This window comes from Parasteatoda tepidariorum, chromosome 12, assembly GCF_982258835.1.
Source record: "Parasteatoda tepidariorum strain Cologne lab strain chromosome 12, Ptep-v5.0, whole genome shotgun sequence".
Lineage (NCBI taxonomy): Eukaryota > Metazoa > Arthropoda > Arachnida > Araneae > Theridiidae > Parasteatoda > Parasteatoda tepidariorum.
Genome location: NC_141766.1, coordinates 62660070 through 62675249, shown reverse-complemented (window position 1 = coordinate 62675249; position 15180 = coordinate 62660070). Strand labels below are relative to the sequence as shown.

Here is a 15180-nt window from a genome sequence, read left to right as displayed (position 1 = left end):
TTGTCTTCAATGATGCAAGCGTGACTCACCTTTTTATAAACAATGTCTAGTACTACTCTAGTACATATAAATATAAAATGACAGGACCATATTATAATACTTCTAAACACAAGAGTGACGTTAATTTTGAATAGGTAATTCGAATAATTTGTTCGGAAATCAAATTAATGAAGAGCGATTAATTATTTTCCTTTAATCCATTCTTAATGAAGCGATTGACGCCAATGAAGCGATTCATTAAATAAACGAATGTTATAAGACAAGGAAAAAGGACATTTTAAAAATGGTTCAGAAAATCGCTGCATTTATTTATTTTCATTGTCACGGACAAGGATGGGCAGTTTTGTTATTTATTGACTTATTTTTTTCATTATTTTACATTTTTTGTGAGAGTTTTACAGTTTTCTAAGCATTTTAAGTATTAACTTTTAATGTGAAAAAAAAAAAAGAATTATCTTAACTGTAGGCATTGATATATCATTTGATATTCAAATAATAGAAAAATTAAAAATTATTGTAATTGAGTTCTGATACTTAGTTTAAAATATAGTGCTTGGATTAAAAAAATTTTAAATTCAGATTTTTCGGTGAATTTTACATCTTTTTCAGCTATTTTTGAACTTTTAATATACAAACTTTCTGATAAAACTATTTTAGGATTTTTATTACGTCAAATTGAGCGAGAATTACATGCAAAGAGAGGTTTTCTTTCCTTGTACTGCTTCAAATACTACAAATTTATTTTAAAAGTATTTTATAAATTTTTCAAGAACAAAACCTTTTTCTCTTTATTAGATAGAATTTTTGGAAAAAACTTTCTGTTGCTCTCAATGTGATTAAAAAATTAGCAATTATAACGTTGCCCGCTAAAATTAGGGTATATTTTGGAAAAGATAGTTTCAACAAAAGATCTTTTTTTTTTATCTCATTTAGCATTTCAGCTTAAAATTTTCATATTGACAAGCAGATAATTATCTTAGTTATAAACTCACAATAAAAGAAAGTTATTACTAGTATTTTTTTCTTTTTTTTTTTAGCTTTTTTTTCGGTGAAAATTTTGAGGATGCAGTAAGCTGAAATATATATATTTGATAATTTTTTTGCATTGTGTAGTGGGGCCCAATCATTACTCTGTTCATATTTATCGCTTCTTTGCTTAAGAAAGTAAGTCGTATAATGCATTTTAATATTTTAAATAGTGATCCTCTTTTTTTAAGCAACAAATAAATATTTAAACTGTACTTGATATCCCACCAAAAGTTTTTCGACAGAGGAGGGGATATAAATCTTAGACTTACCTGTCCCAACATGTACTTTTTTCATCCAGGGATAAATTACCGGCAGACTGCCTCCATTGCCGCCACCTATAGCACAGTCGGGTGAAGTAGGTCCCCCAAGTGACGGCGGAGGATTTCTCTGTAGTCCCGGTGGTGTCGGCGATGAAACGGGCGACCGCTGTTGCTGCGATGGCTGCTGAGGGCCCGGCGGGGGCACGGGGCTGAGGCTAGTCGCGGGTACATGATCAACTGGGAGTGTGGGTGTTCGGGAGAGGGGAGAAACGGGCCCCATGCCGCATGGAGGCGGCTGTCGATAATAATGTTGTCCCGCTGCGGGACTCCCATAAACGGGACTTCCATTTTCTTGTCCATAAGAAACGGGGCCGGACAATGGGTATCCGGCATAGGGATGGTGATGGTGATGTTGCTGGGGATGTTGATGATGACTCGGCGGGTGATGTTGATGATGTGGATGCTGCTGATGGTGGGGGTGATGGTGATGATGATGCGACGGCGTGTAGTAATCCCCACCATGACTTGGGATATAATTCCCCTGTGAGTACTCCTCAGTCGGCGGAAATTTGGGATCACTATAAGCAGGAGAGTTCATCAAATACGAACTCATGATCATTAATTTTTGGATGAATTGGATGGAAATAATTTTTCTTTGGGGTTGTCGTTTAACTGAGCGCTGACTCCGCCCGTCGAAGAGCATTAGCATATCACGTGACGGGAGCCCGCCAACCGCGCGCCTCCGCGATGACCCGGAGAGCATACGCCGGAATGATCGATGATGTTAGACACATTGCGCTGCAATATGGCGTGCAACTCAAAAACACCTGAAAAACGTGCCCAATCCCTTAAAATCTTTCTTTTACAATTAAGAACTAAAGACTGAGTCCGTTTTGCAAGCACCCAACACTACTACTAAACCATTGCTTGTGAGGTACCGCTCGCATGCACGCACTATACAGTGCTTGCCCGTTGGTCCCAGTGGCGCCCCCTTTTTCAACGGCGAGGGGTGGCAACAACTTTCTAAAGGACCCCTCTCTTACCCACCCTACTCCATTGGAACCGCAAACAGGTACAGTTTTATACCCCTCCTTTGTCGACTCCATTCTTGTTTCATAAAATTTTAACCTGTCATCTTCAACTCAAAAACAAATATTTAACTCAAAATATTTATTTTACATTCTGAAAATAAGATATTTTAATTAAATTATGTTCATGAGGGGGAAAAATATTAAATAACTAAGATGGAAAAAAAAAAGTTTTCAACAAATATCACGAGCAAAAGGAAGAAAATTTAGACCATTTAAAGTTTCATTAATAAATTTAATTATTTTTTTAAGAACATAATCTTCTCGTTTTGGCAATATTTGTGAATGATTTCACTTGAATAAAAGACTGTTGGTTAAATAATACACCGAGAAAATAAATAAATATTTTTTTGGATAGAACATTTATCGAAAAAAATCGAAACTGATATCATATTTATATTGAATACCTCATTTAATGATATTTTATAGGAAAATAATTTAACTATTTGTAGAGCTCTAAAAAACTTTCAGTTATTTATTTACACTTTAAAGACAAAATGAAATCTTTTTAAACACAAACTTTCTAGTTTATGTAAAACATATGAATTAATTATTTTAAGCAGTGTAAACTATCCATAAATGCTTTAGCAATCAAAAAATAATTGGTATGTGTAACTCCAGAATTAGTGATAACATTAAACAAATTAAATTTAAATTAAATATTTTTATTTTAAGATTATTAAAAAAAATCATTTAAATGTAATTTTAAAATTAGATATATTTTAAATTGATAAAACTTTTGCAGGAATTAATCTACACAGTAAGCAAAGAAAGAAATTGAAATAAAATCATATTAAAAGCTGTTGAATAAAATAAAAATAATAAATTTTTTCTTTACAAAATTCTTTATTGAACTGAAAATTTGCAATAGGTATATTAAATTTATAGAAATGTTTCATAATGCTCATTATTCTTAATATAATTACTAGCATAATTCTTAAATATAATTTTATATTTAAGAAACATTTTTTAAAAATTTTTATTAATTAAGATGAAACAAAGAGGGGGTACATACAATTGATATTAGTGATATTAGCACATTAAAAAAAATACCTAAAACTTTCTATTTGAAGCTGAAAAATAAAATGAAATGGAGTATGGTTCTCTTTTAAAAAATGCTTAATTAAAATTTTAAATTGGTTAAATTGTTTTGAAATCTTTATAATTTAAACTCTATATTAACATTAAAGAATTTGAATTTGTGAGAATGTCTTATAAAAATATCCACTGTAGTTTAAAAAGGTAGGGAGAATAAAAACGGTAGGAATGATGCCAACAACAGAAAAAAAAAAAATAAATAAAGCATTATATTTAAAGTTTCTAAATGAAATAAAGTTATTAAAAAATTTATTTTTCAGTTACTAAATGTTTAAATTAAATTAAAAAATTTACAATCGTTTTTTTTAAAATTTGTTTAATAAGTTTAATAGCTTTTTCTAATAAATAAGATTCGAGTGTGATATCACTTCTAAGAGTAATGAAGGTAAGTAAATGAATGAATAAATTAAAACTATTTCCAATAATATAAATAATTTAAAGTAATATGAACAATTTTATCTAACATAAATGCAAATAATTCATTTTTTTAAAAATAAATAATAGTATATTTGACCATAAGGAGGAAATTAAGATGCAATTGGAGTTAGAGATAAAATAAACGTTAGTATACTTAAATATGATTGTATATAATTCATCTTAAATATGATTGTGTATCACACTTTTACAGATGTTGAAATTCTGAAAAACTCATAAAAGGAAAATATCTATAATAAAAAATATAGCGTTACTTTCTGAATGGTAATAAACACTATATATTAGAAAACAAAGTTATAATGAAATTTAAGTTTTAAAATTAAGGTGAATATTTTTTGTTTCTAAATCAATATTCGACTATGCAATTGTTTTCTTAACAAATCATTTATTACTTGATTTTTTTGTTCATTTTTTTCTTAAGTCTAGCCTAGTAAATTACTTTACTTATTAATATTAGTAGATAATTACTATTGTCTAGAGTTATTTTTTAGAAGAACTAATTACTTCGAGTTCATTCTACTATTTGAAATATATATTTTCTTGTTAAATTGAATAATATATCTTTATTTTTTTCAACATTTTAAGAAAATCACTATTGTTAATGTACATTAAATATTTAGTCTATTTACAAGTAGTTGTAATTAATATTTAAGTTTAAAATTTCTCGCTTAAAGAGAATGATGAAGCGTCTTAATGACTATTTACTGTTGAAGTTTTATTTAAACTCAAGACATTTGTATAAATATGAGTTAGGAGAAACTAAAACTTAAATGTATATTTTAATTTTATAATTAATTTCCAACTAATAAGCATTATGAGAATTTCTTTATCTGTTTTCTACAGATCTACAATTTTTTTTATCAATTATTATGGAGAAAAGTTGAGTTTTAATTGACAGTCCCATTTAAAAAAGATGTTATAACATGTAATGACTCTGCTTTAATAAAAGTTATCTAAACTGAGGTGTGGAAAATCCGAATGTAAAATATAAACAAAATTGCATTTTTTTTAAATTAAATATTATAGAAAAAACACGAGGCATAATTAACTAGTCCTATTTAAATTGGAGTAGTTAAAATTTATTATGTCTATTTGTCGTTAAGCTATCTAGTTCTATTTTATTTTTTAACCAGCTTGTTTACGTCTATCAATGCTCACTTCTGTATCTTTCCAATTTGAACCCAACCCAGAAGACAAAGGATCTCCTGGATCTTGCATTAAAAAAAACTAGCCTTAATGGAGGACCTTTTAATGGAACTAACTCGCATTCGTGTCACATGAGGAGTAAAATTACGAAAACCTCTCACGGTTAGCCCGACAGCAAGGGGATTCTAGCCCATGATCCGTCTGTCTCGGAGGATAATTTGCATTAGCTCCATGATGGATTCAAGCCGGGAAAAGAATTTGTATCAACCTGCCACGGCTGGGATTCGAACCTGGGTCACCTCAATGGGTGGCGAGCGATCTATCCCCTGAGTTATAACTGTTCAAACTATCTAGTTATTGAAAATGAGGTGTGAGGAACTATAAAGTAATTATTTATCAAAATTGAAAATTTTCATCAAATATTATTGAGAAACACTAAGGCGCAATTCAAAATAAGAATAGTCAAATTTAAATAAAAACATTTTAAACTTGTAATGATTATTTGTCATAAGGCTTTCTAGTTATTGAAGATGAAGCTGGAGATTTTAGAAAGTCAATTTTTATCAAAATCGAAAGTTTTAATCATATATAATTGAGAAAATATATGTACAATTATGGTTAGAACTTTTTATTATTGTTTGAAATGAAATTTTCTAAGCTGAAGTGTGAGGAATTGGATATTTAAGTTTCAAAATTGCTGTGATTAAAAGGGGCATAGATTTGTATTTTAAGTGAGAATTTTAAATATTGATCTTCTTTTTCATTTTAACGCTATTCAACACATTATTATATATATATATATATATATATATATATATATATATATATATATATATATATATATATATATATATATATATATATATATATATATATATATATATATACATAATAACCTAAAGGCCACATTGTGGGCCCCTTGATAAGTCTATAATAATATGGTCCCGGTAATATGGTCCAGTTTAATTATTAAGGTAAAACATACTGCCATGTTGTAATACAGATTATAAATAATATCAGAGTAGAAGAAAATCTCAAGTATCAAATTACTACAAAACCAACTTAGTTATTATCAAAATGTAATTTGTTTACATAATAATTTTTATTTAATTGAAAAAAAAAACTTATGGATTAGAATTGTTATTCAATATCTTCAAAAATAGAATTAATATTATTATAAAATATTAATTGTATAATTATTGGAATCAAAGTATTATTTTTACTGTATATAATTTTTTAAGATTAAATGTATTTGAGTGTAAAGTAATTTTATTATAAAATAATTTTATTAAAATAATTATTAATATATTGTAATATGAGGATCATATGCTAATTTTTCCAATAATATAAAACTTTTCTCAATTAAAAAAATTTTAATACTTATGCACCACATACTTTAGCTCTAGAAATCATCAAATATAACTGATTAAAATTTTGAATGGAGTTTTCAAAAATTTCAATTTTTTTCTTCGAAAACTATTAGAATACAGAAAAAGTATCAGTGTAATTTATAACTAATTTTTTTTACATTAAGTGAAAAGATAACTATATATTACCACTTCATTTCATTTAATTGTATTGTTCTGACATATCTGAGGTGCTTTAAAATCTAAATTTAAGAAGAAATACCAAAAAAAGCTTTATTTTAAAAGCTCATTGAAGTTTTGAATTCTGACCAATATACGTTTGGATAAAAATAGCAGAAAAAGTTTATTCTGAAGATTTTAGCAATATTTTTCATAAAATTGTCTTAGATTTCACGAATTCTGTATAAATTGAGTTTTCAATTATCAATAATTCCTGTTTTATTTAAGGAGCTGTCAAGCCCACTGTAATATTTTTCCATCTCTTTTTACACCCTCAGTCACACGCTTTTGGCGAATTTGACTGAGAAAGAGGGGCAGCGTGTTACAGTTATGATGAGTCTTCTTTTCTTGTAGATTCGTACTTTGCACTTATATAGGTAATTGGGGAAAATTAAAAGTTTCCCAAACATTAAGATTAGCGGAATAGTAAAATAGTGGATAATTTTTCGACAACACTTTATCAGATTAAAAATTATCTCTGAAATACAATTTTTTAATATTTACAAACGGTACAAAATTTTGTTGTACAATTTTCAAAGGGTATGCATCAACGTTATATTAATAAGAAAATTTAATAAAACTAATATTAATATTCTTCAAACATCATCACTCAAATATTAATGCTATCGAAAGATAGTAGTATGAGCTAGAATGAAATCAGATTTTATATACTTTGTTTTCTTTGAAACAAAGCATATAATTTATGCGCTTTTTTTTATATTTTGAACCTCTTTCCTTTTCTTCAAAAAGTAGCAAAAATTGTAAATTCAATTAAAATTTTTTGTTATTAGCTAAAATAATTAATATTAATAAAGAGTCATTTTTCATTTTAAATAAAATTCAATTAATTTTTAAGCGCTTTTCTTCTCGAAGATCAATTATCTATATTTAGAGATAATTAGTGGTTTTCATTTTAAAAGTTTTTAATAGAATAAATATTAATCCTCTCAGAATGTCCTGTAATAACATTAATAATAATAAAGATTTGGTTTGTTATCAAGATAGATAAACATGATAATACCGAAAAATGATAAAAACATGAAGCATGAAAATACCGAAAAAAATATGTTTGGCGTTCAATAAAACAGATTTAAAAGCTTATTACGATTGGAAACTGTTTTACAAATGATACTTTACTCAGATTTTAATAACAGAAAAAATTCTCAGTTTAATTTTTACTTGTGATAAAATTCTTGCTCGGAATAAATGTCGTTTGTCTCAAATGAATTTCGATATTTCAGTTGATTTTTATTAATGTAATGCTCATACATTTTGTATCATCAAAGGAAAAATGCAAACAATTTTAATTTTTGTAAAAAAATTATTTTGCATATTTCAAAAAAAAATCGCATATTTAAATATGTCACATAATAAGAAATTTTTGTAAGAGAAACCATCAGGAAATTAAATCATAATTAAAAAACGCCATAGACGCATAGTAAAAAAAAAAATTTGCACTGTATTTTTCAAATAATATGGTTTTAAGAATGTTTTTCAAAGCTTCGAATCGCAATCACAACCGTTAAAGATTATAAACTGTTATTTCCCGCTTCCCAGATTTCATTTCTAGATATTACTTCCACAGATGGTCGTGTCTGAATTTGGTACAGTGCAGATGCATCATCTGTTGTGTCACTGAATTCAAATCAATTACAATACTCGTGTGATGAACTGTGGTGGCTCAGGGGATAGAGCGCTCATCTCCCCATGAGGTACCCAGGTTTGAATTCCGGCGATTGCTGGTTGATACGAATTGTGCTCCTGGCTCGCACTGACCACAGTGCTGGCGTAAAATATCCTCAGTGCTGGCGTAAAATACCCTCATCAATATCATGGGTCAAAGTCCCTTGCTCTCGGGTTAACCATGGAAAGTTTTCGTGGTTTTTCTCTCCATGTAAAGTAAATGTGTGTCAGTTCCATCAAAAAAGTTCTCCACGAATGATAGTTTTTTTTAAAATTCAATGCATGATCCATTAGCGGCCTTGTCTTCTGGGTGAGGTTCAAAATTTCAAGATTACGGAGTTAAACATTGATAGTCGTAAATTTAGAATTGGATCTGCTGTTCAACACCAGTTACGAAATTTTAAAAAAAATAAAACACATAAACACTCGCGTCTGAATTTGGTACAGTACTGCAGCATCCGACTGTCATATCACTGAATTCAAATCAATTATCTATTATTAGCAAGTGCAGTAAAAATTACAGCTTATGAAAAATTTATCTTATTTAAAGTCTATTGACTATTACTGACTTAACTATGTCGAAGTTCACTAAATCAAACAGGTAAGATCAAGCTACAGTATGTATTAATTATAATTTAATAAATTAATCAATGAATCAATTTTTGAGAAGAACTCTTACAGAAATGCAAAAAAAGGGATAGTTTTGAAGCACTAAGTACACCAGCAAGCCTATTAATTACAATGGTAAAAAATTCAGAACGTATCGAGCAATATGATAAAAAATTTTTTTTTTAATTTTTAATATAGTGCTACATTCTATTATACTTTATAGATGGTTTTTAATTAGTCCCATATTATCATACTTAGGAAACTTAAGGTAACGAAACTTTAGTTCATATTACAATGAAAAATGGTTTAATTTAACACCTTAATTAAAGTATTCAAATTCAATGTATCGAATTTGAACCGTATAATAGTTTAAGGTACAGATAAAACGATTAAACATTGAACTGGTTTTTCTTTCAAAGAAAATGCAAGTTTTCCAGAAATACAAATTCTTATAATATAAAAGTTGGTATCCGTAAATTAATATTTATGCCAAATTACACAAGCTTTGGTTACTCAATAGAGATAGATACAAGTATTCTTAAAAAAAAAAAAGAAAAGAAAACCCCAAGAGTATATTAAATGAAATAGATAAGCGACATAATACACTATGCAGCGTTCAAGAAAATAATTTTTTTTCTTCCCGCAGTATACAGAAAGTTTTAAAACTTTATTTTTGTAAGAGATGTCAAAAATATTTATTTAATACTATAGCTTGGAGATCATTTTTGTATACAATGATTTACTTTAAACAATTACAAGAGTCCGTATAAGTTCGTGGCAGGTAGTTTAAGTGACACTGTTACCATTTAAATTTGACTTCACGTTTTATGCAAGAATATGAAATTTCTGGAATAAATTTTAAAACTCGACACTTTTCTTAGAATATAGTAACTTTGAGTGATAGTACTTTTATAATTCCTGAAAATATCCTGTGAATTACAAACCTATTTAATAAACATTTAAATAGCCTTCATCTGATATAATGCACTTTTGTACTTGGTTTTTAAAGTTTCAAGAACAACTTTTAAGGTCCTTGTTCGGAATGCTCTTTTATTTTAACTTTGTAGTTTTCTTTGTACTTTTCTTTATGACTTTGACATCTTAAACTTGGTCCTTTAGAATATTTTTGGTTTTGGAAGTTTTGGAGAATTCCAGTCATCTTTGGACAAACAAATATTTGCAGATATTTTGATTTCAAAGCTAAAAATTTACAAAAGGAACAAAGATGTTGACTATATCAAAAAGTCAGAATTGATGAGAATTTCGAAAGTGAACTTAAAAAGAGAAAATTTTGATGAATGAAAATTTTGCTACCTACTGTGAGAATGCATGACATGAGGTGGAAGTTATTTCGAAACAAATTAAATGAGTTTGTAACACACATGATATTCTCAGAAGTTTTTGGATCAAGTCTTTACTTCATACAAAAGAAACTTCGTTACGTACATCCCCTGTAAACAGATTCCTCCTTAATTTTCTTTTTACCATACTTAACCTTACCGAAACCATTAGCTATTAAACATTTTTTTTAAAAAATTACAGCAGTGCAAAAATTTTTAATTTTGCATTTTACTTGTCTGTCACGAAGGAAAGAATAACAAATTTCAAATCTGTTCTACAACACCTACCTTTCTAGGGATAATAGCACAGTTTTTTTTTTTTTTTTTTTGCTTATTATTTTATTTTAAATTCTGAACTTATAGTTCCTGTAAGGGTCGAATTGCTTATATCTCACGATTTGAATTAACGCGTCATTTTTCTACTGTTTCATTTAAAATTTATTTCGCAATATATTGCAGAAATTTTAAAAATTGTTGTTGTTTCTTTTTTTTTCCATCAGTACCACTATTGTGGCAGCAACTATCAAACTACAAACATGTTGTTCGTCTGATTCTACCCCTTTCTCATGATTTTTTTTATTTTTTTACTTTTTCATTTAGGTATATAGTTTATTAATTTTATTATTATTGTTTTTAATTTATTTTTGGTTATATTAAATGAAAACTGAGAAGTTAAAGTCACAATTTTGGTTTAATTTGGCTGGAGAGAATTAGGTCCAAAGCCCTGGGAAAAAAACTGTTAATGTGTACTGTATATTATTTATTGTTAAAATATTCCTCACCCCCTGCAATTCAAATTATTGATAATAAAATTATTGAAAAATGATGTGAGGTCATGCTCGGATTTAGGAGGTCAATTTAAATTAGATCTAGCAAAAATGATGTCAGGACTCACTTTATTAATTTATTTGGACAAAGAGTATAATTTATATTTGCATGCATTTATAAACAATCTGAAGTAGTAACGGTATGTACTAGATTTTAAAACATTTTCAGGTACAATAAGTTATAAGAAAGAGTTGAGAGTTTCCTAATAAAATATTTGAAGATATTAAAGGAGAAGACTCATAATATAGTAACAGGTATCATTCAATTAAAAATACTTATTCTTACGACAGTTTTAAAAATTTTCTTCATCTTTTAACTTAAGAGTTTAGAAGGTTTAGACTTAATTATATTCAGATGAATATATATTTCAACACAAAAATTAATTAACTAAAAATTGCTTTATAACATTAAGTAAAAGGAAGCAAATTAATTCAAAAGTATGTCCAACTCCATAACAATTGTTTGTTAGTACAAATTGCTATATCTTATTAGTTTTACCTACAAAATTCAAAAAGGTATCGCTACAGTTAATATCAAGAGAGCAAAATTATTTTGCTTAAAATGAGCAGTTTGAAAAGAAGATACATATAAATTACACTGCAAAAAAAATCCAGATCAAATTACGGTAAAAAGTGCTGGTACTTTTTACCATAAATTCCATTTTAACCAGAACATGTTATGGAACAAAAAATCTAATTATCAATATATATGAATAATCCTTTATTAATAATCCGTAATTTTTACAGTAATAAATACCATAAATCACTAAACCCCTCAAATTAAATAAATATTTCTGTAAAAATTATGGCATAATATTTTACTGTCAAAATAGATTTTACGGTTAAATGGATTTTACAAATGATGCGTCAAAAGTGCCTGTATTTTATATCGTAATTTGATCCGGAATTTTTTACAGTGTAGTTTGGAAACTGCTTTTCCTAAAGATTAGTTTACATTCTCTTAATATGTTTTGAATTTCGTAGTTTGGATTCATTTGGATAATTTCGTGTTATTTTTTTGAAAAACAAAAAATAACTAGAAGTATTTAATGCCATCATGCTTTTTTTGAATTTTTTTTTAAAAAAGCATTAATAATGCATAAATTTATTTCTTTTAGCTTAATATTGTGAAGTCAATTGTTTTTATAAATTAATTAAATATGAAAAATGTTCAAGCTCATTACGTGTAATAGTTATTAAAAAATTAATCAGAATATGAATAAATTTGTCGAATACTGAATACTTTCAAAGTAAATTTCATTATTATAATTATATACAAATTTATATAATTATAATTATATTATAATTATATCAATTATATACAACCAAAAAAAAAAAACATTTGCAGATATTTTATTTGAGAATTTAGATATTTTGATAATTAATTTCAAATGACCTAAGCAATTAATTCGCAGAATTAACTTGATACTCTGTATACATTAAAACGTTCTAGACCCAATTAAAGTGTTAGAAGATAATGTTGGAACAGAATTGTTGTAATCCAACGCAATTTTCGTCACAACAGATGCAACAAAATTGAGATTAATTCGAAAACGCCAAGTGTTACCTCAGCGAAGACGCTTTTCTAACAAGTGGTTTGTTTGCTTAATATTGGAAAACTAGAAGTTTAATTATTCTATCAGTGATATCGATTTAACTAGAGAATGTTAGAACATCCTTTAGAGACCCATTTTAACTTGTAATTCTATATTTGAGTCCATTTGTAGTTATTTCCATGAGGATGTTTCAACGCATTGTCATGCAGTTGAATTTATCTAGTTCTTGATGATAGACATTAGGAACTCTAAGATAATTATAAGATTAGCAAATTTAGACATTTATCTAATAGGAGGACTTTTGACGAATGTAACTAATAATTCTTTCAGCTTTATATCATATGTCAAGTTACAGTTTCAAAATTCTCTTCTTTAGTCTAATTTGATTTAATAAATAACTGCCAAGTTTTAATTAAAGTCATCACTCACATGGTCTCTCAGAAACAAAACCCTCACTGATGACAGTTCAGCAAACCTTGAGCAGTATTTCGTTAGTTTTGAGAATCATTTCGTCACAAAATCACATGATTTGTGACGAAACGCGAGCTCACAAATATAAGACAAAAATGTTTCCTCAACTCGAAACATAACATTTATGCATTGTAGGAGATTGTTAATTAGAATGATGAAACTAGAATTAAAGCTTGACAATCGAATTAAGTTGAATGGCCTGTTTGGTGGTCAAGGTGTACATGGTTCAGGATTAAAGTGATTATTGGAAAAATTAGATATATTAGGCACTACAATTTTTTTTAATAGAATAACGATATATTTCATTAATTTTGACGAAATTCCTTTCGATGAAGTAACGGTAGTTATTTCAACATTTTGACGAAATTTTTACTCGGAGCTCGCACTACGAAATTGTTTCGTCAAAAATGAAGATAATCACATTTGAGTATCTATTTTTCAGTGTATAAATACGAGGTCCAAAAAGGGAATTACTATCCTAGGGAAATCCTCATATTTAATAATTATGCACGATTATTCTTCATGATTAAAAGTATATTTAATTTAGTTTTAAAAAATGTGTGTATAGATGGTATGGTAACATAGCATTCCTCTCTGAACATTCTCAGAACTAAAATTCTCACTTTTGATGATTCAACACTCCTTACGAATCATTTCGTCACGAAATCTGATTTTTATCGAAACGTGAACTCTGAATTATATGACGAAAAATTTTCTCAACTCGGAAACTCATTGCTATCTCATCACCTCAAATCTACGAAAAACTTAAGAGACGGAATATGAAATATTTTTTTCGTTTCCTGCGTTGATAATTTAGAAGTGACTGTAATTATTTCTCAATTTTGACGAAATGTTCGCTCAATATATGTACTTCCAAGAAATGGTTTCGTCGAAAGTGAGAAAAATTATCTGAAATCTGAGTATCCATTTTATGGTTATCCATTTTATGAAGATATGGATTGTTATATATTTTACTAAACCATTTAAATTTTTTATATCAATTGTAAAAAATACTTAAATAAGCTGTTTAAAATTTTAAGTAAGTCACTTAAATGTTTTTGAAAATTGTTGAGTTGTAAAAACTGAAGATGGAAGATTTACTAAACTAAGAAAAAAGTATAGTTAAAACTACCAGAATATTGTAAAATTTCCCACGTTTCTGGCTCTATAGGAACACCAAAAAGAATAGTAATCTGTACAGAAATACTTTTGTAATAAAATTAGTAAAATTAACAGTATAAAATGATTTTATAATATGTCTAAAAATTTGGTAAATGTGGTCCACTTTTTCATGATACCTTAGAGCACAGCATAAAAATCATTTATTTTGCTAAATTTACTTTCAGTTTTGTATTTTTTACTAAATATGTGATAATTGCAACTGTAATTTTGAAAACCATAATTTCCGGTAAAGCGTTACCATATGAATGAAAAAATTACTTAATGAATGGTTTAAATACCGCACATTTTGGTTTTAGTAAGCAAAATTATGTTGTTTTCATTCAGTGTGAAATGTTATTAACATACAGTTCGGTAATTTTATCAGAATTTTTTTCATCGTGAAGTGTCTCACACAAATTGCAAGGAATTTTCAATTTTTCTTTACTCTGTAGGAGATTTTTTTGGATCTTTTAAGCTTGTTTCTCCAGAAACAAATAATAAGATAGAGTATTAAGGACTATGTTTCATTACCTATTAAACATTAGACTAAAAGTAGTATTAATCATAAACTGCGAGTAATGTAAAAACAGTGTCGCTGACAAATAACAAAAATTGTCGGAACTGTATGGTTAAAAAAATAATCTTTCCGCCCTATCCATCATCATAAACCACGAAAGAGTTAAAAATACAAAACTTGCATAGAAAGTACTATAAGAGTCACTCATAAGTCACGAAGCACTTTTTATTGAGTCGGTAAAAAAAAAAAAAAAAAAAAAAAAAAAAAAATTACACTTGTAGCTGCATATCGTAGAGCCAGATGATGACAGAGACATTTATTTTGTAAAAGACAAATTAATTGCTTGTTAAAAATAATATGCAATTTAATGGTTT

General features: G+C 27.7%; 1 protein-coding gene and 1 long non-coding RNA gene across 14 annotated transcripts in view; one reads left to right on the top strand and one right to left on the bottom strand.

The window, feature by feature from the left end:
- The window catches only part of LOC107444120 (homeobox protein Hox-D4a), a 232196-nt gene that overhangs the window by 62764 nt on the left and 154252 nt on the right, over positions 1-15180 (bottom strand). For 2 of the 4 annotated variants that reach the window (XM_043039819.3, XM_016058199.5), the window contains exon 1: positions 1299-2985. The exons of the other annotated variants lie outside the window; for them this stretch is intronic. In XM_043039819.3, coding sequence (XP_042895753.1) covers positions 1299-2052 — 754 coding nt within the window. In that variant the 5' untranslated portion in view covers positions 2053-2985. Of the gene's footprint in view, positions 1-1298; positions 2986-15180 lie in introns of those variants that run through there. 4 annotated transcript variants of the gene reach the window in all.
- Positions 1-15180, top strand: part of LOC107444121 (uncharacterized) — a 244955-nt gene that overhangs the window by 145043 nt on the left and 84732 nt on the right. Inside the window, exon 1 of one of the 10 annotated variants that reach the window (XR_015431010.1) lies at positions 10659-11356. The exons of the other annotated variants lie outside the window; for them this stretch is intronic. This is a non-coding gene — a long non-coding RNA (uncharacterized LOC107444121). Of the gene's footprint in view, positions 1-10658; positions 11357-15180 lie in introns of those variants that run through there. 10 annotated transcript variants of the gene reach the window in all.